Genomic DNA, 27,905 nt, shown 5'->3' with positions numbered 1-27,905 from the left:
CTCCAGACTCAAAACCTTCATGTCACCAGAGCCTGGGGGTAGGGGGAATGGGGAGTTAGTGTTTAATGGGTTCAGAGTTTGGGTTTGGGATGATGAAAAAGTTCTGGAGATGGATGGTGGTGAGAGTTGCACAACAACATGAATGTACTTAATGCCACTGAACTGTACACTTAAAACTGGTTACAATGGGAAAAAAAATGGTTGCAGTGGTAAATTTTATATTATATGTGTTTTACTACAATAAAAAAAACATAAAACAAAAAAACTTTCATGTCATCCTTGACCCATGGCTGTTTTGCTCTTTCCTCCTCAAGTCACTTTGTCGCTAGGTCATGCTGATTTTTCACTTAGTAAGAGTTCCTCAAACTTGCACATACCGCAGCATCACCAGGGAAGCTTGTTAGAGTTATCAGTTCCCAGGCCCCACCCCACTCTTTGTCTAGGGGTGGGGCCTGGAATCTGCACTTTAAACAAACTTCCCAACAAATGTGATACAAGTGGACTGCAGACCACACTTGGAGAAACACTGCTTTTCAGTGTCTTTTGGCTTTGTCCCTTTGTCTTCTTTCCATGACCCCTCTCCCTGCCCCGGCTGGCCCTCATCACCTCACACCTGGATTACAGCAACAGCTGGCCTGTCTTCTGCTAGCCTTTCCCTGCTCCAGCCTCTCCAGCTGCCGGGACCCATCTTCTGCAAATATCTTTGGCATCACATCACTTCCCTGCTCAGAAGCCTACCATGGCTCCCTCAGACCTGTTAGATCCTATCTCAATTCATTTGGCTGGGAGCCAGCCAAGGGGGCCTCCCATTCTCCCTCCTTCCTCTTTCCCTGTTCACTCCCAAACCTCCAGGCTCATTGGGCATTTTTAATCTTATGTTGGCCCCTCTGCTAGTTTGGGGTGGTCTCCTTTCTACCTCGCCCCTCCCCACCTCCAGAACAGTTCTGGTTATATAGGAGGAATTATGAAAGCTGTTGAGATTCTCTGTCCTGTTTCTCAATGTATCTGTCTCCTCGCCCCTCCAGTCCCGGCTCTGCCATTCACTAGCTAAACGACTTTGGGCAAGTTGCTGCACCTCTCTCACCCTGCCTTAGTGTTCTCATTTTCTCATCGAAAATGGGGATCTTAGTCCTACATCCTCACAAGTTTGTGGAGAGGATTAAAAGAGGTAATAGATGTCAAAGGGCTCAGAACAGTGTCTGGCACAAAGTAAGTGCCATGGAAGTGTTAACTATTATTATTAATTATTGTTATTACGGCCCCTTCCTCCAGCTCTTCCCTGGAAACCACTTCTGCTTGGAATAGTTAACTGATAGAGTTTTCTGTCAAACCTTGCCATATCCAGCAGAGGTGGTTAAGTATTAAGTATTTGGGTTCCAACAAGCTTCTTTGCATGAGACAACCTGAGGAGCTGGGCTGTCTACAAAGCTCTAATTATGTCCAATAATTTCTAACCAACTAGGAGGAGAGGAGGTGAGATTTGAAAAAGAGATTTTTCCAGGATAAGTAGGATGATGTTAGGTCAACTTCAAAATACCCTATGGGACAGCAGGTTGTGCGCCTTCTTTGCTATGGTCTTTCTAGAATCCTTCTCTCTACACTCCAGGTGCCAGTGGCCCTGCTGCCTCATCTGCTCACTCCCTGGGGTCCTTCTCAGAGCCCAACCAGTAGCGCCTTCCTCTGCTGGTTCCCAGCTGGAAAGCCTTGCACCTTGCACCCCAGCAGTCCTTGTTTGTAAAAAATCTACTGCCCACATTTCTGTTCTACTTTTCAAATCTACCTCTATGCTTTTGTGGCAAATAGAATACATTCCTCTAAAAGCCCCACTGAATTCACAGTCACTATCATGACATGCCCCACCCCCCTCAGTGAGCACTAAAAGTTCAGCTACTATTGGGTTGGGGGAGGTCTGAGAATGTTTTTGACATGGAAAAGGGACCCCTGTTGTCACAAAGGCTGGGAACCACTGCCCCATGGGATACTTGGGAACTTCTCTGGCTCTCAGTTTTCTTGTCTGTCAAATGGAGGTAAAAATCATAACCGCCTGTTTTTCTAAGGGCAGGAAACAGAGGGTTTGTTCCCCGCTAATGAGGAGGGGCTCAGAGTGGAGCTCTTGTGATTCTTGTCGATGTTTGGGGAGGGGAGGGCTGCCGTGGGGATCAGATGAGATAATAGATAGGAGGGCCCCGGGAGAGGGGGCATGCCCAGGCAGAGGAGCATTAGCGCTGCTGTTCCTCTTGTTCTTTTCCTTGTTCTGGGTCCAGCTGGACCAACTGAGCCCAGAACCCCAAGGCCCGTGAACATCTTTTCAGGAGCAATGTGTTCTTTTGCCTTGCCCCACCCCTGCTTGGTTTTTGGTGGAACAACAACAAAGAGCTGCTCCTATATGTGACTAACAAACAGCCACAAAGTTCCTCTTATCTAGTCTAGCAACCGCTGTGGCCTGAGAAGTTGCAGTGTTTGTCTCTGTTTAGTTGGGGTTGCCTAGGAAACAAAGTTGTTCTCTCCTTCCCACTATGTGAGTGTGGGCAAGTTTTTTCCCCTTTCTTGCAGGGAAGGGCTGGATGACCAGAGAGGGCTGTGTGTTTGCTGGGCCATCTTCTGAGTTTCTTTTTTCATCTGTTGGCTCTTGTTGGGATAGAAATCACATGAGGGAAGCCTACAGATGAGCTGAAGAAGTAAAAAGGCCCTCAGCTCATCTTGAAACGGGGAGGGGATTGGGAGTAAGTGGGGACTGGGGAGAGCTGCTCTGGCTTGGGAGGTGGGGGGTAGCTGCCTGGTCCAAAGTTTGTATCCATTCCAGCAGCTGTGAAATCTGCAGGCCATGACCAAATTGGCAGTTGTACACAATGAACCTGGCGTCATGAGTAGAGAGGTTAGGAGCAGATGGAGAAATTGGGATTTGAGAGGCTGGGAAGCAGGGGTTCGTAACTGTGTGAAGAAGAGTTTTTTTTTTTTTGTTCTCCCCAAAGCCCCAGTAGATAGTTGTATGTCATAGTTGCACATCCCTCTAGTTGCTGTATGTGGGACGTGGCCTCAGCATGGCTGGAGAAGCAGTGCGTCAGTGCGCACCCGGGATCCGAACCCAGGCCGCCAGTAGTGGAGTGCGCACACTCAACCGCTAAGCCACGGGGCCGGCCCCAAGAAAAGTTTTGATGATTAGAAAAGAACGGGCTGGGGCCGACCCCGTGGCTTAGTGGTTAAGTGCGCGGGCTCTGCCACTGGCGGCCTGGCTTTGCATCCCGGGTGCGCACCGACGCACCAGTTTATCAGGCCATGCTGAGGCAGCGTCCCACATACAGCAACTAGAAGGATGTGCAACTATGACATACAACTATCTACTGGGGCTTTGGGGAGAAAAAGGGAAAAGAAGGAGGAGGATTGGCAATAGATGTTAGCTCAGGGCCGGTCTTGCTCAGCAAAAAGAGGAGGATTGGCATGGATGTTAGCTCAGGGCTGATCTTCCTCACAAAAAAAAAAAAAAAGAAAGAAAAGAACGGGCCAACATGTATGACCTTTATAATGAAGGAAGCATGACATTTTGAATATATTTGGGCAGTGATTGGAGCAAGGGTGGGGGGCAAGACTTCTCGGCCCTTGAGGTTTGTGGTTCAGGAAAATCAAGCAGTTCTGTTAAATTTCAAATGGCACAGGGATAGGTGTATATCTATAGGAAGCTGAGATTGTATGGAGTCACTCACATAGGGGTGATAACCTCCCCTGGGAGTTCGGGGGGCTGGGAACACAGCTCAGGGTCCAGGTTAGGGTGTAGTGGAGGAGACACTGAATGCTCATCGACAGAGAATCAGAGAAAAGGGCAGGACTTCAGATGCCAGCGACATGGGGCCAGGGACGGAGTGGTGGGTGAGGATGAACCGCAAAGACAGGTGAAGGGAAGTGGAGTCAGGATCCTTGGACTTGGCCCTGCTCACACGGCTGGTGGGTTTGGTGAGAGAATGTTCGACAGTGACAAGTGGAAGAGCAGGGAGTGAGGGCATCTTTCCTCGGGGGAGAGGGATGGGGCTTTGGCCACCACATACATTCTGTGTCCTTTTCTCACTAAGGCCCTCTTAGCTCCTTTGCTAAGGGCAAGGGTCTCACGTGGATTTGTATTAAGGAGAATACACTAAGTGATTGGGATGATGTTTTCAGAAGACGGAAGAGGCCCACTCGTGTTTATTTGGTTCCTCTTTTCTTGCTCCCTCACATGTATACCTGCCCTTTTCTTTTGGGCCTTCTTGGGGTATCCTTCCTCCCAAATCACCCCCTCCAGCTGAGCTTGTATGTTAGTAGTCACCTCACCACTCGCTCTACAGCTGTCATATGAAAGGAGGAGCAGGACAGAGAGGGATGGATGTAGGGTTGAGTCCCAATTCTCCCTAATAGCCATGCGACTTCGGGTAAGTCACTTAAACTGGCTGAGTCTCAACTTCCTCACCCGTACAATGGGGGTATTGTGATCGTTACACAAGATCATGGATGTAGCAGAGGCCTGCCACTTAGAGGGTGCTCATGCACGCTCAGTGAGTCAGAAATACAGTGCCCCCAACCACGCAAGGGGTCCCTACCACTCACTCGATTTACGCTCAGACACCAGGTTTATTTAAAAAAAAAAAGAGCAAAGTTTATTGAAATTTCAAGCTACATTTGAAAAATCAAAATCCAAATCCTGGAAACATACATCAGGATCAGGTGTCAGAAAGTGGAAAGTGTTCACTGCCACAGAACCCCTTAGACACAAGCTCCCTGAGCACATCACCCAGGCACCGTCAGGTTAAAGCCATTCCCTCGTCCATCCCTTGTCCACAAGAGGACACCAGCAAGCCAATCATTCTGTTCACCTGAAAGTTTTCCACAAACATAAAAAAAAAGTTTTTGAATGGCAACGTGAAGTCCCAGCTGATCTTCTCTCAACCCCATTCTATGTAGTCAGCACCAGTGAATGGTGGGTTTGGCATTCAAAAGAGGACCTCACAGGCTTCAGGGGACAGATGAGGCAAGGGTTGCAGCAGCAAGGCATCCATGGCCACATTCAGAGGCTGGCCCCCTCCCTGCCTTTACTCTTTAGTCTAACTTAGCCTAAAGGACAAACTGGATCAACTTGGTAAATGAACACAGTCAAAGAATTTGCCTTAAGAGATAAGGGACCAGTCAATACTCCCAAAGCTGGTTAGGCTCTCCGACACGTAGGTGTATGTGTATATGTATACATCGCTACACTAAGATATAGATCTAGCCCTATGGGTATATATACGCACGTATGGCTATATAGAAAAACTATGCCAACACTAACCAAACAGAACTTTGTAAGCGGTCATCCCAAAGCCGTGATCCCACACTGGGCTGTGCACAAAGCCATGCATTATACCATATTAACCAACAGAAGGCTGACTTGGCTCAATCTCTCCCATCTGTGACCCTGTCTTGGCGAGGCAAGGGAAAAGAGAGAGGTTGCCTCTGCTTAAAACACAAGTGGCTTCTTCATAGAACTGTCATTGTCAGGTGAAGCTGTTGAAGATGTCCATGGAAATGAAAAACAGACCCTTATACTTTCTGGAACTAACTGGCGTCACCTCTCAAACTACCTTTCTCCTTTGCCAGTCGCAGCTAAGTTGCCCAGGCTCTGGGAGCCCCTAGAGCGCGGTGGCATTAGAGGCTCACTGGCTTGGGGTGACGAGACCCCATGCAACTCAGCCTCCAGGGACTTGCTCTATGTCAGGGGTCTGTCACTGGAGTGGACCCAGGTGGCCATGTCCTTGGGACATCTCTTGGCACCAGCTATGCTAGGTGTAAAGTTCTCCACGTGAGATGACGCTTGGGGAGCCAAAAACAAACTGGAAAGAACTAGGTAGAACAAGTTTAGTGGCTCTGCCCACCCTGAGGACAGAGCCACTTACACCGCAGAGCCACCAGGGGCCTCGGGCGCTTGTGGGGTTTCAGGAGCTGGCTCTTCAGGGCTCAGACGGGACTGGAACTTCTCCAGCTGCTCCGGGCTCGCCAGGGTCTTCAAGAGGGTGTTCTCACGCTCCAGCTGGGAGTTCTTCTCCACCAGCTCTCGGATCTGCTCCTTCAGGATCTCTACCTCCTCTCTTACGGCATACATCAGATGATTCTTCACCAGATCCTGTCACAGAGGAAATCACAATGAAGCCATTCATTAGCCACCATGGCTCCTCCGCAGCACGTTCACCTTGCCATTGAGGTGCTGGCGCTGTCTCTCATGCCACCGACTTTCAGCCTTCCCTCAGCAGCCCATCAGCACGCTGGCCTGCAGCCCTATTCCTCCTGCGCCTTTCTCTCAAGCACCTAAGCCCTCTCTCAGGAGAGCTGCATGATCGGCCACACCTGCGCCTGCGCTGGGAGCCCAGCTTTGAACTACAGAGGATCCCCCTGCAAGTTTCTAATGACTTTCAAAGCTGGCCACTTAGGACCTTTTGGGAGAGGCTTCTGCTGGTTGCCGGTGGTTCGCTATATCCCCGTTTCCACAGGAGGTCCTGCGGCTGGCCCAGATCCCACGGAGCACCTGCAATGCACCCCACACTGTCTGTCTGCTTTAAACATCTTCCCCAAGTGAATAAAATCGGCCATTTTGGAGTCCCCTCCTTTCAACACGACCCAGCACACTGAACTGCAGCTGTCCTGCAGCCTGGCCCGGCAGGACACTGGCCCTGGGGGAAGGTACTGGGATTGCTGCATCCTCTCTGAATTCGATGACTGCACCTGGGGCAGCGAACTGTGTCATTAGGCTCCAGGGCACAAGTAAGTGGTTGCTAACTGCTGGGTGCCCTAACCCCATGCAGCCATTTTGGCTGCTGGTGAAGTATGACCTCTACCTGGTGAGCAGAGGGAGAAGGGGTGGGGTGCTTTGCTTCCTGTTTCCTCCCAACTCCTGACCCCAGCCCAGGCTCTGCAGAGGCACTGCAGTGCAGTTGCATCCAATGAGCTCTGGCCCCTGCCAAAGGCGAGATGCAGACAAATGGAAGTGTCTGAGCTCCCTGCCTGCCACGGGCCCAGGAGGGAGCCAGAGGCTGCTGCAAAGCCCTGGGATGGGAGAGGGAGGAGGAAAGAAGGGGGCCCAGCAACGGTAGACTGGAGATGCCCTAAAAGGTGCCACTCTGATGGGACTCTACTTAAGGCCTCCAAGGAGATAGGAAGCAGGCTGTCGGCTTCCTCAGGCTCTCGGCTAACGGCTTTTGCACCCACCCCCGCAGTCCTGCCCCGAGTTACATAAGCAGCAGCTAGCTCTGGGGATGGGAATGACGCAGTGATGCCACTCACCATGGCCTGCTCGATCTTGTTGTCTATGGCCACCACGCTGGCTCCGGAGGCACTGCCAAAACAAAAAGCAAAGCCACCCCGTTACCTACTTGGTTTCACTCTGAGGACCTGGCAGCTGTGCCCCAAGTCCTCCATCTGCCCCAGCTCTTCCTCTCTCCCGCCTCCTTGGACCGGAGTTCCGGGGACTTTGTCCCCAGGTCCCTCCCTGGCCCCTGCAGGAAGCTGCACCTCCCCACCCAGGCTGGCTCCCCACCGCCGCCACCCAGAGCCCCGTGTGGAGCACCGCGCGGGTCCCGGACGCACGGGCCAGCGTGGCCTGCTCGGCCCGCCCAGGCGACCTGCAAACAATAGGGGCGCGCGACCCAGGGAGTCCCCCGCCACCGGCCCAGAAGGTCCTGGCCAAACCTACCGGGCTCCGAACCTAGCTAGGAATTCCTTCCTGGCTCGGAAGCTTCCGGCCTGCTCCCCAGTGGCGCACGGCGCGCGGCCAGCCCTGCCCAGCCCGGCCCCGCCGCCCCTCTGCCTTCAACTGCCTCTGACTCGGGCTGCAGCAGCTCGTTCTCACGGCGTAGCGGCCGTAGGGACGCTCCGACGGCGGATCCCAGCGCGGCGGTGATCCCCCCCTTCCTGCGTCCCCTACCCCCTCCCCTTCCCAGGATGCTGCACCGCGGAGAAAGGGGACCGGCGGTGCGCGGCTCGCTCGGAGATCCCGCTCGCAGCCCAGCCCCCGCGGGCGCCCCGGCTCTGGAGCTGGGGCCAGTGGTTACCTGTTATCCAGCTTAACGGAAACCACATCCCCTCCAAGCAGGGAAGAGAAGAAGGAGATGTTGAAATTGTGCAGCTGATAGACCGCCACCTCCATGGGGGTCTGATACATTTCGGTGTTCATGGCTGGGCTGCCGGGGAGCTCTGGCCGGGCTTCGGGCCGGGCTGGGCGGGCTGGGCGGGTTGGGCGGCCGCCGGCTGCTGGCGCGCTGCACGGGGCTGGGCTCTGCGCGTCCGGCCCTGGGGCTAGGAGGGGGGCGAAGGCTGCCGAGCGGACCCAAAGCCAGGCAGGCACTCCAGAGTTGAAGGGAAGTGACTCGAGGGGTGTCACCTAATGTGTCACAAACTCCACAACCGCCAGTCCAACCCAGACTCGGAGATATTTCGGCTCCTGCTTCTTTATATAGGAGGAGCCGACTGCGTCACATGGCGTCAGGGGCCATGCAAATGAGTCCTGTACCGCTTTGTGGCTCAGTTAAACCACATCCCCTCCCTGAACCTTAGGCTGGGACTGTAAACAGTTCAGCACTTTCTTGTGCCAACTGGCATCTCCAAAGAGGGCTCTGGAGATTGGTAAAAACCAAACTGGAGCTGATTTCTTAGAGAAATAAGTACAAATACCATAACAGGAGGTAGAAAGTGTTCAGTAGAGGGCGGAGCTGGGTTTTAAAGCTCTTCTTCGGGTGTCAGCCAGCATACCCCTATGGCTTTGCAATGCTGTCGCATACCACCCTCCCTGGACACTCACCCTCCCCATCAGGAGCCTCACCTTCTTCCTGCCGCCTGCTTTCTCATCCTCTCTGCTGCACACACCTGCACGTCCCCTCGCTTAGACAGCTGGCCCGCTGGCCTGCCCCCCCACCCCAGCACCCATCCACTCACCTCCTCCTTTGGATGTATCTGTCTGTGTACTGACACATGCACAGATCTGTAACATGCACAGGGTGCATGCACAGGTCTGAGTTAAACTGCATGCCAACGTGCATGTATGGAGGAGAGGGGTCCAGGAACTCAGATCAGTAGGGGAACATGTACAAGGGAGCAGCTGGGGGCCAAATGGGTGACAGAGGAGGTGGGGAGGAGACAGTAGGGGAGTGGGCACTGCAGTGACCACAACAAGGCAGCCCTTTTCTCTTTGGTCTCCACATCCTACTCTGCAAAGAAAATACGGTCAACATTATCCAGGATCTCATGTCCCTATTTTTTTTTATTCTTTTTTTGGTGAGGAAGATTGCCCCTGAGCTAACATCTGTGCCAATATTCCTCTATTTTGTATGTGGGACGCTGCAACAGCATGGCTTGATGAGCAGTGTGTACGTCCATGCCCAGGATCCGAACCTGTGAACCCCGGGCCGCTGAAGTGGAGCACATGAACCTAACCACCACACCACCAGGCCGGCCCCTCATGTCCCTATTTTTAAAAACAAGATTTTGTTACTTTCCTAGAAACAGCAAATGGCAACAAAACTACCAACGGAGGCTATATATAAACCATCCAGGAAAACACCTGCCCGTGATGGGTCCAGCCATACATAGGGTTTCAGGAACAAAAAGATTCCACGTTACAAGGAAAATGAGGTGATTGTTGCCTACTAGGAGTTACATATGCTTCCATCAAAATATATTTTCATTTTTTTCAGCCTCAAGCTTAAAAAAAGAAAAGGCATCAGAGGCTTGAGGGTCCTTTTCTCTTGCTGTTTCTTAAGCGAGGCCACCTGGTGGACAGGAGCAGAATTGCAGCCAGAAGGAGCAGTCTAGACAGAACAAGGGACAGGTGATGCAACTCGGAGTATTATTTACACCAACTCAGGGCCATAAGGAGAACATTGGGTTCCACCACATATACAATAGTTTGGATGAAGCTGGGGCCAGTACCCATGAATCAGTCTGTGATTCAGGCTGTGGTCCAAAGAAATACCCTAATGCAATCATGCTGTTGGAAAAGTACTAGGACCTCTTATCAGCAAAGAAGGTAATTATTATTTGCTTCAGGATATATCTCCTAACCAGGTGCCTGGCACTAACACCCTGGCCAAGGCCCCAGTTAAGCCCAGTCTGAAGGCCTTGATTTTCTCCAGGCTGCCAGTTCAGTTATGCCACTGAACAGCCAACATTTTTCACTATGATGTGGGGCTCCCATGGGATCCCACCAGTGGTAATAGGTGCATAAAGGCCATTCTATTTGCAAAGGGCTGACAAATCCAAGCAAATTTACTGCACTAGCCCAGGATGGTGTTTTTCTTCATCCCAGTTTAGGTGGGAGACAATCCCAATCTCAAGATATTATGTTACCTTTAGGTTACAAGCTCTCTCAACACAGTGTTGGTGTTTGCACTAAGCCATATGTAGCAGACAGAGCAAAGTACAGACTGTATTTGTAGGTCATCAAGGATATTAGCTGAGAAAAAAAAAACAGACCTTCTTAAATCAGGAGCATAATCAATATTGGAATTCCCTGCTATATTAACCTACGCTCTGTGCCACATGGAGCGTTCTTGGTCCAGGAAGAGTCTCTGAGTTGATCTTTCATTGGCTTGTAAATTCTTCCTAAACTAACTATTGCTACCCACCCCAAGATTCTAAGGGAGATGATGAAGAGAAAAAGGGAGAGATAAATAAGCTGAGTTAGCAGGGAAAAAACATCACCAAGAAAACAGGCCTGGGACAGAAGAAAAAATGGCTCCTCCAATAGAAATTCCCTTATATGGAGACAGTGACAGAGAAATCCAGATAGTTTGGGGAGGGAAAGGCAAAGAGGTTGAGTTTGCCAGCAAGTCTGCATTTGAATTGTACATTAATTATACTTCAATTAAAAATAAGCTGAGTTTGAGACCCACTGACAATAACAGCTACCATTAACTGAGCATCAGCTATGGGCCAGACACTGTGCTGGCTGTGCCACTAACCCTGCGGTACAGGCACTGTCACCATCATTTTACAGATGAAGAAACTGAGGATCTGAGAGGCTACCTTGCCCAAGGTGGCACAGCTAATAAATTGGAGAGCTGGGACTCCAGCCCAGGTCTTCCTGACCTGGAGACCAGGTTTATTCCTACTACACTTACTAGTGGGGCAGGGAGTAGGTTGGTTGAATGAGTGAGTCAAGGCAGTTGGGGGTTGGGTTGGAGGTGCCAGAAGGGTGCTGAGGAGGAAAAAAGGGTAAGGGGCAGGAGACGTGCTCCCAGGACTCCAGCAGCGCTACTACTGGAGAGTGTCCAGAAGCCGACTTTGAGTTCTGTGAGCGCAGCCAGCTCTTCTGACACTCATGGCAGGGGAGAGCAGCGTCGGGGGACTGGAAGAATATCCAGAGTGTCCCAGTGAGCTTTATAAGAGGGCTGTGCTCACCCACATCATTTCAAAAGGCAGCCACGCAGTCCTCAAAGAAAGCTCTCTCTGTCTAGGAAATAGAAATATTAATCCAATCGGGTGGCTCCCAGAATGGAATATGTAGTCCTGGGGTATACAATATCCCATATAAGGTATGGAGTCTTCGAATAATAATCAGAGTCAGTCCAGTCAAACCTCCAGTTTCTAAGGCCCCACTAACTGGCATCCTTAATTAACTCTTTTTTCCCCCTATTCCTGATGTGCTCAGCTTTTAGGAGAATGAAGCCAACAACAAGAAAACAAGCTCATATCAGGGATTTAGTTTAAAAAAACAACTTGGAAAGGATGTCCCAGGTTCAGCCCACACTCAGCCAATCTCTCTTCTCCTCTACACCTCTAGTTCGCCAGCTGCAGCTGCCAGCCAAGTGTGAAATGATCACCCTACAGCCTTGTGATCCTCCCGGAGCAAACAATGGCTGGATCTCTGGGCTCTCTAAGGAAAGACAGTGAATGTAAATGTCCCTGTAGAAAGATTTTCAAACAAGGGCAGGTAGGAGGAGGAGAGGGGCGAAGTAGGAGGAACCCAAAAGATTTTCTGCCTAACCCTCGGCACAGCAGAAAATTTCTCAGCCCAGAATAGCTGCGGTGAACCTTGCAGCGAGTGAAGCTTGTGCCTTACAAGATATATATGACCCGATCTAACTGTTCTGAGTCAAGTGCTGATCCATGAGGCTCTGAGTCCTCGTGTTCTGAGGAGGTGGACCCCAAGCAGGAAACAGTGACCTAGGGATTCAGCAGCCCAGAAACCCCAACATGTGTAAATGTTTCCAGACTCCCTTTCTTCCATCCTACGATGCAGCTGGACCCAGAATCAGCGCGGCCACAGGGCCAGCTGATGAGCCAGGTCCTCTGCCTGCGCTCAGCCCTAGCCTACAGCCATGGGATTCTGCAATTAAACAGACACAGCTGACCCTCCCTCTCTCAGGGGCAACCTTCTAGATGGAGGATGGCATAATGAGGATGGGGCCAACTCCCTCCATTTCAGGAGGCCCTGGAAGCCAACTTGTTCCCTTTGAGCTGGGAGAAGCGTCTCAGCATTCCCACCAGTCTGTTCCACTTCAAAAGCCAGACTCTCTAGGACAAGAGCCCTTCCTACTTCCAGTTCCCACGAGGCAGTCTGGGCCGGAGAACCCCACCCAGGGCAGGATCTCAGCACACTGATGAGGGTTGGGGAGCAGACTCAGGGTGGGTGCAGTAGGTTGGGGGTGGTGATGAGGGGGAACATCTCACTTCCCTTTTTGTCACACTTGAAGCACTGTGTACCACGCAGCCCAAAGGAAACTATTTATAGGCAGGTCTTCCTTATTTTCTACAAGGAATGTTCCACCCAAGGATTCGGCAATGTTGCCAGCAAAACACAGGGTCGTGTGTCAGAAGAAGTGGAAAAAGACACGATGCGAGAGGTGCAGGACAAGCCACAAAGCAAACACTGGGTTAGGAGCTAGAAAAGGAAATCCAAAAGGATATTGAGCACTAATATCCATTAGCACAGTTAACAGGATGGCTGAAAAGCAGCCCTCCCCACTTACTCCTCCACCTCGGCCCCCCTCTGGCCGAAGCTCTGTCTACTTCTAATTACTTACTTGTCCCTTTTGCTGATGAGGCTGGGGGAATAAGGAGGCTGAAATGCCATCGCTTAATTTGTCCTTGCTTCTCTCTTATCTTCTCTCTTCCCCTCTGGTTCCACTCCAGTGTGGAAAACTATAGACAGGAAGGCCACTGCCACTTACATCGTTACTTTGGCTTCATGGAAAATCCCCAAAGTCCAGAAAGAGGAAAGCAAGAGGGAAAGAGAGTGACATAGAAAGTGTCTTGTCCTCTGTGGGTCATGTGAACTGCCCTGCGTGGCCAAGGCCCAGAACCTCAACTTCAAGGAGCAGGAAAATGGGGAGCAGGATGCGGACGCAGATGCAGAGGGCGATGGTGGGAGGGAACTCAAGGAGAATGCTGGCCAAGATGGACACTTTCTTGGAAAAGCAGCTCTAGCAACTGATTTGGGCCAAACTCTGGCACCAAGTGATGACATGAACAATGAATTGTGCCTTTTAGCTTCCTCCCGGACAGGGTCCCATGTGAGCTTCACAAATAGTCTCTGAGTGACACTAGGGACGACAGGCAGTATCAAACCCCATTTTGACAAGGCATTCCACCCTACTCACCCTCATTCATGGAAGTCAAAAAGTGCTCTTGTCAAATCACCTTCATCACCCTGACTTTGGTGGCTAACTATGGGGGATGGCAGTTTGTCCTGGCATCTCAGCATGACTGGAGGTATTGGCAACGTTATCCAGGAATGCAGTTTAGCTCAGTGGATCTTAAATTTCACGAACCTTGTGTCAATATTTATGCCTGTCTCCCTTCCCCTCATGCCTTGCAGCTGGGAAAATTTACCTCCATAATTTTTTCAAGCCCTCTTCTCATTTTCCACCCTCCCCATCACCCATCTACAAGTTTGAAATAGATATTCCTGAAAAAGAGACTGTAAAATTAACCTTGGTAAATGGAATCACCTCCTCCTCCCCCCTCCCCACACTAATTGCCATTATCATTCAATTCACTTCAACTCATCTCAATTCAACTCAAAGTTGACTGAATGCCTATTCAAAGCACAAGGCACATTTCAGAGAAATTTTAAAACAAACAAACCGGTAGTACAAGTCAAAAATTGTGCTTACTTCCTTCCTGGGCCTATGGCAAATTCAGAAGTCTCCCTACTGGTTAGATCTCAGTGAAATGTTTGCTTCAGGAAAAAGTCTAGGGCTTGGGCTGCTCAGGAGGGTAGCCTGGGGTCTGGGAGGGCCACACCACTGCCATCTGTAGGCATCACTTCATTCCTCAGAATTGAGCGTCCTTTTTTTCCCCACCCTGCCCTTTGGCCAGTGCCCATCTAAGTGGGGAAAACACAGCAGCCATGAAGCTTGGAGTTTCTGTGGGACCTAAGGCTCCTCTCACATCCTGGCTGACAGTGCCAAGGTCCCTCACTCCGATTCCCTCCCTTAACCCCTGGGGTTTGTAAACCAAGGGAATAAGGCACAGGTCTTTACTCTCTGGGTTGCCAGTCCTTTCCTTCTGAGAAGGGTTCTATGTTTAGCACGGGGGTCACTTCTGCCTGCCAATCTCTTGGCCCTCCTCCTTTGGCCAGCTCCTTTTGGTCTCATCCTTTTTACATCTTGCCCTCCCAGACCATCGAGCATCTTCAGGCAGGCAAACAGCCCCCCTCGTCATGGCCCACCTTCTGGGAATCCTGGCTCACTACAGCCTTCCCACGGGCTGGGAAAGAAAGCAGCAAGAACATGGCCACTCTCCATGTTTATCTGCACCAGCCCTCCACCAGCCTATCCGAGCCAGGGAGACACTGGCAGGGACTCTTCCCCATCCCTTCTGCTCTGTGGAGCAGACCCAAGAGCTGAAATTCCAAGCCATTTTTTCTGGTAGTTGCCAGGGTTACCTTGAGTGGTATGTGAAGGACTTGGGGCTATTGGCAAGGCTTGGAAGATGAGAACCAGGATCTTGTTGGGGATGCAGAGCCAGCAGACAATGGGCCTGTGAAGAGGCCAGGGGCTCTGAGGTGGAGCACCTGGCTCTACTGTAGGCCCCACTATAGAATGGGTGACCTTGAAGTGGTACAGGTTCCCTGAGGAACAAAACAACGGTAATAATGCTGGCCTCTTCAGGCGCTTGGGCTCCTGGACCGTGATCGGTAAGGATTATGAGCCTACCGGGGCCCTCACATTGTACACTCAAGACCCTCGCTTACCTCACAGCAGAGCTATTCACCATAGGCTCACGTGAGGTAGCTCCTTGATCCTCTTGTGGGACTCTGTGACTTGTGAAGAGGGGCTCTGCAAATTGTAAAGGGCCTCGGGCTCTCCAGCCACCCCGCCCAACTCAGGCTTCCTGGATGGAAAGAAGGCAGCCCAGCTGGGATAGGGGCAGTGGTGGGAGGGGGCAGCGGACACACTACTCCCAGAACAGAAAGAAAGGAGAGAAACAAGGCAAGTTCCTCCCTGGGCAGGGCCCCCAGCCATGGGAACAGCGCCAGGGAATTCAAAGGAGGGCTGGGAGGGGTTAAGCCCCAGCCCGATTTGAGAATTGCTGACAAGGAATACACACACCTTATCAGGAAGAAAGAGAAGCATAGAAGCACACACACATTTATGCAAATACTCTCTCAGCCTTTCATGAAGTCTAATTCAGAGATAGGCAGGCAGAAGGGCATCATTCTCTTTCTCTAGGCTGTTGCCAGCTTCCCCATGACCCCAAAGGGTAGTAAGGCAACAGGACATGGAAAGATGGCAAGGCGAGACTCTCTAGACCAGGCCAGAGTGTCAAAAGCCATGGCCTCTGCTCTCTCTGACGTCCAGAGCTGGCTGTGTGCTGTGCAGGGGTCATAGGTGACAGGATCTTAGGGGAAGCCGGGAGTGGCTACAGGGTGAACTAGCTTGCAGCCTCACACTGTACACCAGGTCCACAGTTTTCAAAGATGTCAACCACACATGAAAATGAAAGAGAAATAAAAACAAGCACTATTTGTGTACAATCAACCATCTGAACGCCTAAGAAATGATTCCCACAGGCTCCTCATGAGGACAGTTCTAACTCAAGCCTGTCTTGGCATAGATGCTATATGTGACTGGCTACCTGAAGGGCACTGAGAAAAAAGTTCCTCAGTCCAAGCTCTTTGCCCGACCTGACTATTGCAGTGCCTACAAACGTCACCATCTGAGTCATACCGCTGGGTTCCTATGATCACTCCTGGGGTTCTTTACACTTTGAGGAATTAGGAAAGTTTTTTTTCCAATGCAAAATGTCCTGGGAAAGTGCCACATTCTGCCACTATCAAGTACAAGTTACAAGTACTTAAGTGTGAACTAAATTTTCGTATTACTTTCAACAGAGTAGTCAGTGGCTGACCAGCATTGGAAGGCGACTGGATACGCAGCAGGTAAACCTTGACGGTGGGCTGTGGAGGGACAAAAATGGGTCCAGATGAGGTTCTTTTTTTTTCTTGATGAGGAAGATTGGCCCTGAGCTAACATCTGTTGCCAATCTTCCTCTTTTTTGCTGAGGAAGATTATCGCTGAGCTAACATCTGTGCCCATCTTCCTCTATTTTGTATGTGGGACACCACCACAGCATGGCTTGATGAGCGGTGTGTAGGGCCATGCCTGGGATCCCAACCTGCGAACCCTGGGCCGCTGAAGCGGAATGCGCAAACTTAACCACTACGCCACCAGGCCAGCCCCCAGATGAGGTTCGTAACATCAGGATCGCCTAGAGGAGCTCATGGAGAATATAGATGACCTGGGCTCCAGCCCTAGAGAATCTAGTGGAATAGGTCTGTGGCTCGGTAAGGGTCTTTTCAGATGATTGGATGCAGCTCTACTGGCCCTAGCTCCTGGAACTTCTTTTGGGAACTCCTGGCCTAAAGGTGAGACCCAATACAGGGTCTACCTGAAGAGCCCCCATAGTGCCAGGGTCACCAAGACCCACTCTATGTGACATACTCTCATGGGGGTCAGCATATTCCGGCCTGCTGACTGTTCAGCCACCTCTTTTCCTCTCACTCCTGAAAGCTTGGTCAGAATGTGAATGAGAGCTGCTATTAGAAGGATAACCCGAACCTGCTCTGATTTATAAATCAATCTGTGGCAAAGTTTGCCTCTCTGTTATGAGGAACAGATTGCTTCTAAGACATGTCACAGCTGTCAGTGGGAACTCTTGGCCTGGGAGGTTGGGGCCTTGGGAGGGAGGGCAGGCATCACAGGGTGGGAAGGGAGGAGAACCTGGGAGAGGGCGAGAACAGGGAGGAGCTGTTTTTTCTCCATCAGCACGGTTTGGTCAATTAACCAGTCCTACCTCCCTTCTACAGAAGCCAGCTCTCCTCTAGCCCTGTGGCGGTCACTGCCCGGTCAAACGTGGGTCCATTTCGAGGTTGGCTGGAGGAGTGTGACTCATTCCCCTCTCAGGAGCCTGCTGGGGCTGACTACAAAGACTTGCCAGGATCTCTGCAAACATGCCCATCCCCACCCTGACCCAAGCCTCGCGCTCCCCTGCCCCTACCATTCTCACCGTGTCCCATCGCTTGTCAGCCCCTCCCGGGCAAGGAGGCTGCCCCCGAGGCTGACCTGCTGACCGACTCCCCTCTCCCAAGGGAGAGCAGAAGGGGAATTCACTGCTCTCTGTGGTACACATCCGGCCTATGTTTTCGTATTTTATTTTATTTTTATGTTTAATTTACACTGCCTGCTAGGTTTGGGGCTTAAATAAACAAAGGCTATGTTTCCCCCAAGGCCTGGACTTCCTGGTTGCCTGTCAGCAACAGAGTGACCCTTTTAACCTCTTCCCTTGCTCCTTGAGACAGGCAGCGTTGGAGGTGGGGTGGGAAGAGAAAGATATTTCGGGTCAAAAGCCTGGAAACTCTTAGTGCCAGCCTAAAATACCACCCCAGACCCTTCTGGACAACATGAATGTTAAGTTCCAAAGCCACCTTACCAAGTACAGATTTCTTTTAAAGGCCACAGCAAGACTGTAAGCGTAAAGCAAAAAAATGGAAAATTGAAAGTATTTGCATTGATTTTTTGAAAAACCTACTTACAGACAAGACAGAGGGGCCAGGTCTTTGTGGACGGAGCCACCTTAAGGCCTATAGACTGAGCAGAGCGCAGTGGGCCTGCCTGGGAAAGGCTTCCTGCCAGAGCTCATACACTTTAAAAAATAAGAGGAACACTGGCCCCTATGTCCTGGGATAGAGCTCTGACAGCAAAGTAACGAATCCTGGTCAACAATTCTGACATCCTGTTATTTGCTAAAACTAATAATACCGTGGAGCTTGTTGACAGAGTTGCAGAAGAGCTAAAGTAAATATGGAAACTGAGGAATGGCCAAGTATAGATAGTTGCTAGCTCAGCAGTTGAGAAGAAGGGAGTTTCACAGATACTCCTTGCACATCTTGGGGCACCAGGGCCTGAGCATGGTTGGGAGATAATCCAGAAGCATCTGTCACATCACTGGGCAATTTCTCTCCAACAATAAGCTGCTGCAACAATGAGCTTGGCCTACAGAGCTGGTCTTGAGCTCTCAGACATAGAGTAACGGTAAGAAGAATAGAGAGGGACTCCCCTAGTGCACATACCAGGGCAGGTGATCCCTGAGAAATGCAGCTCTTGCACCCATTCCATTGGTCAAGTGGGAAGAAAGTATGTCAGAAGGCCAGAGTTCTTTTTCCACTTTGGCCACTAGTCAGCTGGGGGACTGCTTAAAAGGCTTCTAAATCCCCTATGCTCCCAGCTCCTCATTCATGAAATGGGACTGATGCTTCCCTCCCCAACATACACACCACACAAGTATATATGTTTAAGGACACCCTACAGTCTGGAAACAGAGACATCAGTGTATTTTTTTTTGCAGACTGATGATGTCCTTGACAACAATGTATACATTGGCCTATGTTTCTAGACTTGGTGGACATCCTGTAGGCAGCATAGCCGAGTTCTTTGGAGAGTAAGAAGGGCCACATGAATGTGATATGCTCTATGACGAATAAGGCCCTGGTCCCCAAATATTGCTGGAAAAATGGCTCGCCAAATGAACAGCTCGTTCAATGATGTTTTAAAGTCTAGAGTTTCTAACTTTCTGTCCAGTTCCAATTTTTGTTTCCATGGTTTCAAAAGTTATTGATACTGCTTATGGGGAGGGGATAGTTTGAGGGATCGATGTTAAAGTGGACTCTGCATTTAAATTTAGTCTCTTGAAAGTCTTAGCAATCCTTCCCTGTACATAAGACTTGTAACTTACATAACATTTTGGCCTCAAGAGCCTCTCCAATGGCAGAAGCAGTGAGTAATCAGCAGGACCTCTAGTCTTTTAAGCAGGACTGAAGGCACAGCCAGATAAGACCATGACCAGAAGTGGGGAGTGCACAAGGTTTCAAGTGAACATCGATTGGCTTCCTAGACTAGAATGCAAGCTATGCAAGGGCAGGGGCTGATCTGATTCACGACTGAACCCCCAGGGTCTGGACCAGTGCCTGGCACACAGTCTTGAGGTGGTAAATATGTGCTCAGCAAGTAAATACAAGGTTCGGGTAAGTGTTCAACTTGGCTAAGAGTGCCAGTGGGGAAAAACTACAGGCAAATTCATGAATTTGCCTTCCATTAAGACTTTAATTTGGGGACAATCATTGTCTGAGAGCAACTCGGCAGTTAAAAACACGACAAACTGGTGAAAATCAAACATACTTGGGAAACCCAACCCAAACACAATTTAATTAAGTGGCCACTAATGACCTGGAACCAAGGACCGACCTCTTCAATAAAAGGGATAATTCACCCATGTGTGTGCTCCTGGTTCTCCAGTAATGCTGGGATTTTGAGCAGTTGCCATCTTTAGCTGGAGGGGCTAGGTCAGTTGGGAACAGGGCACCCACAGGGAGCAGAGGAGGGTGATGAAGCCCGGGAGTAGGGCAGCCAAGTCTCAGCTGGCAGCAACATCAAAGAGGGATTTCGGGCTAGTAGGCCTGATTCTGTGCAAGTTGACAGCCATATAACTGGAACGATGTGGGGGTGGGGGGCAAAAAAACCGTCCTGACTAAAAATACCCTTATGCCTGCCAAAATAAAGGAAATTCTCACCATTAATGTCACCCTTGGGCTTGAAGTCTTGAGGATCCTTGTTAAAATGAAGAGTCTTTCTCGGAAGGGAAACTTTAGTTTTTCTCAGGGAAGGAACATGATGACCTGCTCAGCATGGTCCAAATAGTGGGGGGCTTCTGGGAGAAGTGACCAAGGCTGACTAAGACTGGTAGGGTGCTGCCTAGGATGGGACCTCACTATGGGCCCTAGCTAACTGGCAGCCTTGGGCTTTCAGGGGACAGGCAAATGTGCCCGAAATTCCTGGACTCACTGTCAAGAAACCAAAGTGCCTGAGTGGGTAGCTCAAAGAGTAGTAGAGTTTATGACCAAGGAGATTGTTTTCTCCTGCTCTTCTTGGTAAATACAAGCAAACTGTTCTGAAGACCCTATGAGGAGCAGCAATCTGTCCAAGCCTTATTGGAGACATTTATCTTCAGTGCTCCCTGTCCAGGGGGATCTTGTTTGCTTGCTCATGAAAGCGTCTTCCCTGGACATGTCCTCCTCAAGTTCTACTTACTCATTTACAAGTTGGCAGAGGTGAGAAATTGAGCCCCTGGAAGGCTCTGTGACTGATAAGGGGTTGATGAGTTCTCCTTTCCCGGGGTAATTTCTTTTTACCAAGAGCCTCCTGCTAACCCAAAGGAATGAGTCTAGTGGGGGAAATGCCAGGCAGAAGGGCAGGTTGCTGGGAGAGCTTTCTTTGGCCATTTTCCGCCACTCTCTGTTGGCAGTTGCCTTCTCTGCCTGTGCACCAGGAGGCCCTGGCATCAGACACAATACTCACACCAGAGCTGGCCAGGGCAGCCCTTGCCCCTCGGCACTCCTCCTTCTTGCCCTTGTAAAACTCTGGCAAAACCTTGTCCCTGGAGCCCCACTCTAGCTTGACCAGGTGAAGGCCAACTGCCTGACACCAGGCAGAGCTGGGCCAACGGAGGGAGGCAGGGGAGTAGGGCTGGGCAGCCCCCTAGCACCCCCGTGGCCCTGTTGTGAGGCGCTAACAGCTGGGAGAGGACCTGAAACCAGTTAGCCTGGGGCTCCCAGCCAGCAGCGTATTTTCATCTTGTTTTGACTGGGACTGTCCTCCCCTGTGTAAACACGTCCGTGTCAGGGGGAAGAAAATGTAGAACAGCTTAAAATAGGTGGGTGGAATGCATCCCATCCATGAATCACCAGCGCAGGGAATGCCTTGCAGGTGGGCCTTGCTTCAAGCAAACCTGACATATGAAAACCTCAATTCAACAAGAGGGCAGGGATGGACAGCTGTCAGGTCTTCACCTATCACTGGGAGAACTCAAATCCACATCTGGTCCAAATAATAACATCAGCAGCTCCCACGTACTGATTGCTTAGTGGGCACTGTGCTAAGAGCATTATATACATTAGCCTTTTGAACTATGTCAACAGTTGGATAGTTGAAAGTAGTAGTTGGGTATCATATTATCATTAGGACCATTTTGCAGATGAGGAAACTGAGGCACAGATGTTAAGTGACTTGCCTACGGTCACCCAGCTAGTAAGTGGCAGAGGCCAGATGTGAATCCCTGGTGTGTAATTCTAAAGCTCCAGGCTGTCTCTAGCTGGACATTTCACTTTGTTTTGAGGGGATTTCCGTGCAAGGCTGCATTCTAGGCACAAATGTCCCTTCCCACTGAACCCCCTTTATCACAGCTGCAGGGGAATTGGAAACAGGCCCTTATCAGGGTCAGGGTTGGGAAGCCCTCCGGTGGGGGCTGGTTCTTTCCATTGACTAAAGGATTCCTATTCCAATTCCCTGGAAGAGGGGAGCCCTCTGCATGCCAGGATTAGACGGATCAGCATTTCAATTCAGGGACTGGCAGACTGATGAAGGACAACTGCTTGACCAGGCTCAGGGAAGGTCCCTCAGTAATCACAAATAACTACAAACGACTCAGATGGCAGGCTGGGGAAGGGACAAAAGACTTAGTATAATCCAGTATAAGGAAAGACCGAATGTAAACATGTATTTTGAAACAAAATGTCACCGATTACAGTGCTGGTGCAGGGTTGGCCTCAGGCTAAACTGTGAAGTAGGAGTCTGTCTTCAGAACCTTCCTGCTTCCTTTTCAGGTGCCTTCCTCTCGCCTGTCCCCTCAGGCGACCTGTGCCCTCCTGCTGCCTGGCGTTTCATGGAGGCCCTCACTACCGAAAGGGGGGGTACCCTGCCCTCCCTAGCAATGCCCCCTTTACGGGAGACTCCCAGTCTCCCTCCCCCAAATCAAAGGCACCTAGCCTTTGGGCCAATCCCAAAGGACAAATCGGAGACGTGTTTGTGTAAACGGCTGGTAATTGCCTAAAAGGTTTTCCTCAGGCAGATCACAGGGTCTTTAACCCACAGATGTCAGTCAGTGGTATAATTTTAGGCATGGGTGAGGGGAGGGGGTGGGGAGAGAACAAGCTAGGGGGGGCAAAAGTGGGAGGGGGGAGATTGCTTATCAGTGATCTTCAAATCTTGTCAAGTAGGCCACGTGCTATGCTGCCTATACTATAGGTTAAGTCTGGCACTGCGTGGATGGATAAATACTACACCCTCACACTCGTGCTATGTTCATGGCCGCAAGTCCACTGGAATAGTAGTCAGGAGATCTAGGTTCTGGACTGCTTTTGCCCTTGGCTACCAGAACAACCTTGGGAAAGTCCCGTAACCAATCTGGGCCCCAGTTTCCCCTAAATGTAAAATGAAAGGATTGAGGCTGCAAATTTATATTTATTTGGGTGCTTATTTGATGAATGATACTTCTGTGTAGCATAGGAGCTCCATGAAGCCATATACCAAGGGCCTATAACAGTGTCTGGAACACAGTAAGTGCTTAATAAATGGAATAATTGAATGAATGAATGAATGGCAAAAGTGACTTCTAACATTGCTGCCAGTTCTAATAGCCCCAAGTCTTGATCTCCTGCAATGCAGCTATGTGCCTCTGAGTGAAGAGGCCCAGGCCAAGGGCTGGGTGAGGCCTTCAGGCCCTTGCCCTCAGGACCGTCGGTTGCAAGGGCAGCCTGCACTGCTGAGGGGCAGCCTCTAGGACCAAAGGCGGCAGGCAAGAGCTTCCAGGAGGCCCAGGAGACTTGCAGGATGCTGGAGGGGGGGTGGCGAGGGTTGTAGGAAGGGCAGGGCCGGTCAGGAGAGTAACTTTTACACAGTTTTCTGTAAAACGGGAAGCCAAGATAACAGACCTGATGGATGTCTGGGCTGAGGTAGGAAAAGTGCCGGAGTTGCATGGTGACTCAAGGTCAGGAGCTGGAATGAGGCCCAGAGCTCTCAAGCCTCAGTTCACCCCCTTGGGACTGGCCCTTGGCTCCAGGCCAGCTCCCTGAATAGCTCCCCCACCCCCACACGCCCCTCCACAATTCCAGCTTCTTAGGCCAACCTGCTTCCTTGTCCAGTCGCGGCCCCCCTGACACCCCCACGGCTACATGGAAGTCCACCCCCACCTCCCTCCAAGGACTCTGGTGCAGTCACCCATTAGAGCTCTCTGAGGCCCGCTTCTGGACAGACTTGCCCCCCTCTCCATGTAGCCCACCCGCATTATGCAAAAGGAAGAAGCTTGCCAGTGCTGCCTCCCTCCCCTCCCTCCCCTCCCCATGCAACCCCGCCCTCCCCTCCCCCACCCCACTCCATGGCCAGGGCCCTCTCCTAGGAACACTCTCAGGCATTACATATACTGAGGTGCTGAGATAGTCTCCCGTGCCCCCATTCTTTCCTCCAGCACCCATTCACGTTTTAACAGGGGCCACAGTTTCAATCCAAAAGAATGAATCTTTAAGAGCGAAATTTCAGGTATTAGTGAGCAAATAGAGAGAGATTTGTGCGACAGGGGTGCTTCTCAGAATTCCTGAGGTAACGCTATGGAGGTGGTTGCCTCCATACTCTGGACGTTCATTAGGCCAGTTCTGACCTTTGCTGCCCTGGGAGTCAGGAGACCAAAGTTCTGGTCACATCTTTGCCATTAAAACTGCCTGTGTGACTTTGGGCAAGTCACTTAATCTCTCTGAGTCTCAGTTTCTTCATCTGTCAAATGGGAGTAATTACACCATGTGCACCTTGGCAAGGCTGTTATGAAAATTAAAGGAGACCGTGTGTGTGTGTGTGTGTGTGTGTGTGTGTGTATGTGTGTGTGTGAGAGAGAGAGAAACAGACAGACAGACAGACAGACAGAAAGTGTTTTCTAAATGGCAAGGTCCTAGACAAATATCAGAGATTATTGTGTCTCCCACCTGCTGTGCTTGAAGGGCTCATTCAGGTTACATGGTAGTGCCCTCTTTATAAAAAATGCCAGTGTGCCTTGGGCCTGCCCCTTTCCTCTCTCCCATCCTCTGTCTCTCCTCCAGGGCTTGGCCCTCAGCCAGATTTGGTCTCCTGTGCACCTCCACTCAGCTTTAAGAACATCTCCTGTCCCCCATCTCGTCCCCCACCGTCATCTTGTTGCCCTCAGGCCGTCCTTCACCATCCGAGGGCCTTTTGCCATGCTCTCTCCCTCTCCAGCTGCCCAGGGCCATCGGTGTGCCAAATGACTCCATTCTCCCAGCCCTGATTTCAGCCCGTCCCTGTCAGAGCTTTTAAGAGGAAGGACTAAGGGGGTGGGTAGTAATGATGGAACTTCACAATTTGCTACAGAGGCTGAACACAATACAGAATACCCAACATGTGCTCAAGAAACACACCATTGTTTGGTTACATATGCTGGGGGAGATTTGGGGGTGGAGTCTGCTTTGGGCCCCCTGAAATCATGCCAGATAGGCAATTGCCTGCTCTACTTGTAGATTTGCCAGGCCCTGTCTGCCTGCTCTTCCCACCCATCTTCCCCTTCACCTCTCAACCCAGAGAATGGGCCGGGCTCTTTCATCTCCAGGATCTGCACGCTAGAATGTTATGTCAGGCCTCCCTGGCCTAGCGCCACCAAGTTTCTCTGGTGACCCAACCTTTCTCCCAGGGACATGAGGCTGGGAGAAGTTTGGGGCGCCCTCTGAATTTCCCAGCATAAGCAATCAGCTCCTTCTGAAGGGCCACACCCTCGAGTCTTTTCATCTGAGGAAACTTGGGTTTCCCTTCCCAGAATTAGGGGCCCCTGAGCTTTTCCTAGGGGCTAGACATCCACCACAGTTCAGTTCGGATCTAATAGCTCCGCTCCTATACTAGGTGATGGCAGTCTCCTCAGTTGGAATGTCTCTTGGTCTGGCAAATATTGGAGAGAGAGTTTCTCCCAAATTGTGGGGGCAAAGCCCTTGATTTAATCTGAACGCTCCCTCAGGGCCTTCAATTCAACCCTCCTCTCCCCAAAGGAGGAAATTAGAAGCAAAAGGTGACCTTTCTAAGCCTTGCCAAGGAACTGGTGACAGGGTAGCAACTCATCGCCTCATTTTGTTGGCCCCTGCCACCTGTCTCCCTCCCTCCGCCTGCTGCTGGGGCCCCATGTTGGCAGGCAGGTCAGGAGGAGGTGGGACTCTCTGGAGAGGCCACCTGGGAAAGCTGGTCCTGTAATGGAGGTGACAAAGGTGGTTTCAGAGGCCCAAGGCTCAGTAGCTGAATTGGTCGCAAGATTCTGTACTAGGCACTGTGCCACGTGCTTTTTGTGTGTTATTTCATGTATTCCTCACGACAATCCTATGTAAAGAAAAAAAAAAATTTTTGCGGGCGACAGATGAGGAAACAGAAGCTCAGGGAGGTTGTGACCAGCCCAAGGTCACACAGTGAGAGTTGGGATCTGAAGACCTAGTTGACTCTGGAACCCACTCTTCACCTCTCCCCAGCCTTCACTGCCCCTGCTCCAAGCATGGGCCCTGCAACCGAAGGGTCCACCAGGCACCCTCCAGCATGGTTCAGCCTCCCAAGGTCCTGAGAGCCTCAATTACCTGGAATTGATTTTTTTCACTCCATTTTTTATCTCTAAGAGGCCAACAATTCCAATCAGGGATTTGTTTAAGAGCATCCAACAGATGGGGCAGGGGTCACAGAAGAGTACTGGGTTCTGAATCAGGAGAGAGACCAGCTTTTGCTCCTGGCCCTGCCATGAAATTGTCATGTGACCCCAGGCAAGTTGAATCCCCTCTCGGGGCCTCAGTTTCCACATCTGCCCAGACTATCTCTGTTCCTGTGCAGGTATTAGTGATGTATATAATCCAAAAGAATCAAATACTTAGTGATGGGCCCCTGACCACCTTCTCCTCCGTGGAAAAAGGCCTGCCAATTTGAAAGTGTTCCAGCTCCCCATCCTCCACTCGGGGCTTACTTTTTGGTGAGTCTGCTGTAGTACTTACCACCACCCTCAAAATCTGGTCTGGGACCCACTCAAGACCTCCATGCCAGGAGGTGGCTCCTTACCAGCATGCCCTCCAACCAAGCCCTCTCTCACCAAACATGTATCGATGTCCCTTCCAATCACTCCTTTGAGAGGACCTCGCCTTGCCTTTTCCTTCCCCTTCTCCTTCCTCTCCTCTCCCCTCAGCCCACTATGGCTCTGGGAACGCCATCTTTCTTTTCTCCTGGCAAACGTGTCTGACCCACACTGGCTGGCTTCCTCCTTGAACACACAATTCTCCCCTTTGGCCTACTTGGCATCTTCTGGCCTCTTTTTGTTGTGTTTTGTTTTCCCATATATTCCGAGACATAGAAGGAACCTTGAGGATCAACTAGTTCAATTCTCTCCTTTTATGGATGAGGAAACTGAAATTTGGATAGAGCAAATGAGTTGTCCAGGGTCACACAGCCAAGCAGGGGCAGTGCCAATATTCCATCCAGGTCTGTCTGATTCTGGGGCTGCTGCTCATTTACTTTGCTCCCTTGCCCTTTAGGTAAGGCCTTTACGTAGCCCACCAGCCACCATCGCCCTCCCCTTCTCCAAATGCCACCTATTGTCCATGTCACACCACTGAGCATTGATTCTATTCCCTAATTGTTTCCCATGTGTATATCTAGGGTTCCCAACAAGAAAGTAGTCCAGGGGGCAGGGAGCTAACTCATTCTTCCCGTATGAATGAAGTACAAAGAGAGAAGTGACCTGCCTAAGGTCATATAGCTCATTAGTGGTAGAATTGGGAACAGGATCTAGGCCTTGGGGTCGCCATTTCTGGGGCCACTTCCACTATACCACAATGCAGCACACCTCTCCTTCTCTCCCATTTTTCCCCTTCTGTACTGTACTGGACTGTTTCATTCTTTCTCCTCCTCCTCTTATTTATGTTCTTCTCCCCCTTCCTAACTTCTGCATTTTTGGCAAACCTGATGGATTTTAGAGCTGGAAGGGACCTCAGGGATCATTTAGTTCTACCTATCTCTTAACAGATGAGAAAACTGAGACTAGGAAAGGGAAGTCATTTGCTTGAAATCAGGCAGCTAATTAGTGGCCCAGTTGGGACGTAAGCCCAAGTCACCAACTCCTAGTTCAGTGCTCTTTCAACCACCCTCTTCCTGTCTGAGATTTATGCCTAGAGTCCTTCTTGCTTGAAAATGCCCCCTTCCCTGACCTCCAGGTCCAGCAAGGTCTGAGAGTGCTTGGGCCCAGCGTCACAGCGTCCCTGGGGAAAGGTGGAAGGAGCAGAGAGGCCTGTAACCACCCCCACCCTCCCACGTCCTACCCCGGGAGGCCCCAGCCTGGCCTTGCCTAGAGCGGTAACTATCAAGCATGTGTTGAGATAAAGCCATAGCCTCTTGGATTCTCGGTTCATGGCCTAGACAGTGGCGTCAAAGCCCCAGCCGGCTGCAAAACGAGGTCAGTTCTCTGTCCTCCCAATGGAAAAATCTTGTAAAATCAATAGCACTTATAACGTCAACAGACCCAGAGACCTTTCCTCTGTTTGTTTTTTCCTCCTGGGCTGCTCTTTCTCA

At 50.7% G+C, this 27,905-nt stretch overlaps 1 protein-coding gene across 5 annotated transcripts in view; it reads right to left on the bottom strand.

Annotated features, from left to right (window-relative positions):
• Window positions 1-4,602: 4,602 nt before the first annotated feature.
• TSC22D3 (TSC22 domain family member 3) overlaps window positions 4,603-27,905 on the bottom strand; it is an 84,865-nt gene continuing 61,562 nt past the window's right edge. For 4 of the 5 annotated variants that reach the window (XM_087427114.1, XM_087427115.1, XM_014795316.2 and 1 more), the window contains exons 3-4: window positions 7,279-7,330; window positions 4,603-6,124 (exon numbers count right to left, since the gene is read on the bottom strand). In XM_087427114.1, the coding sequence (XP_087283240.1) occupies window positions 5,894-6,124; window positions 7,279-7,330 (283 nt within the window). In that variant the 3' untranslated portion in view covers window positions 4,603-5,893. Of the gene's footprint in view, window positions 6,125-7,278; window positions 7,331-8,045; window positions 8,429-27,905 lie in introns of those variants that run through there. The other variant, XM_004440460.3, reaches the window with a different exon arrangement.

Source organism: Ceratotherium simum, chromosome X, assembly GCF_057802395.1.
Source record: "Ceratotherium simum simum isolate JZ-2026a chromosome X, ASM5780239v1, whole genome shotgun sequence".
In the NCBI taxonomy this organism is placed as follows: Eukaryota; Metazoa; Chordata; class Mammalia; order Perissodactyla; family Rhinocerotidae; genus Ceratotherium; species Ceratotherium simum.
The sequence above is the reverse complement of the archived record's forward strand: the minus strand, read 5'-3'. Positions and strand labels throughout refer to the sequence as shown.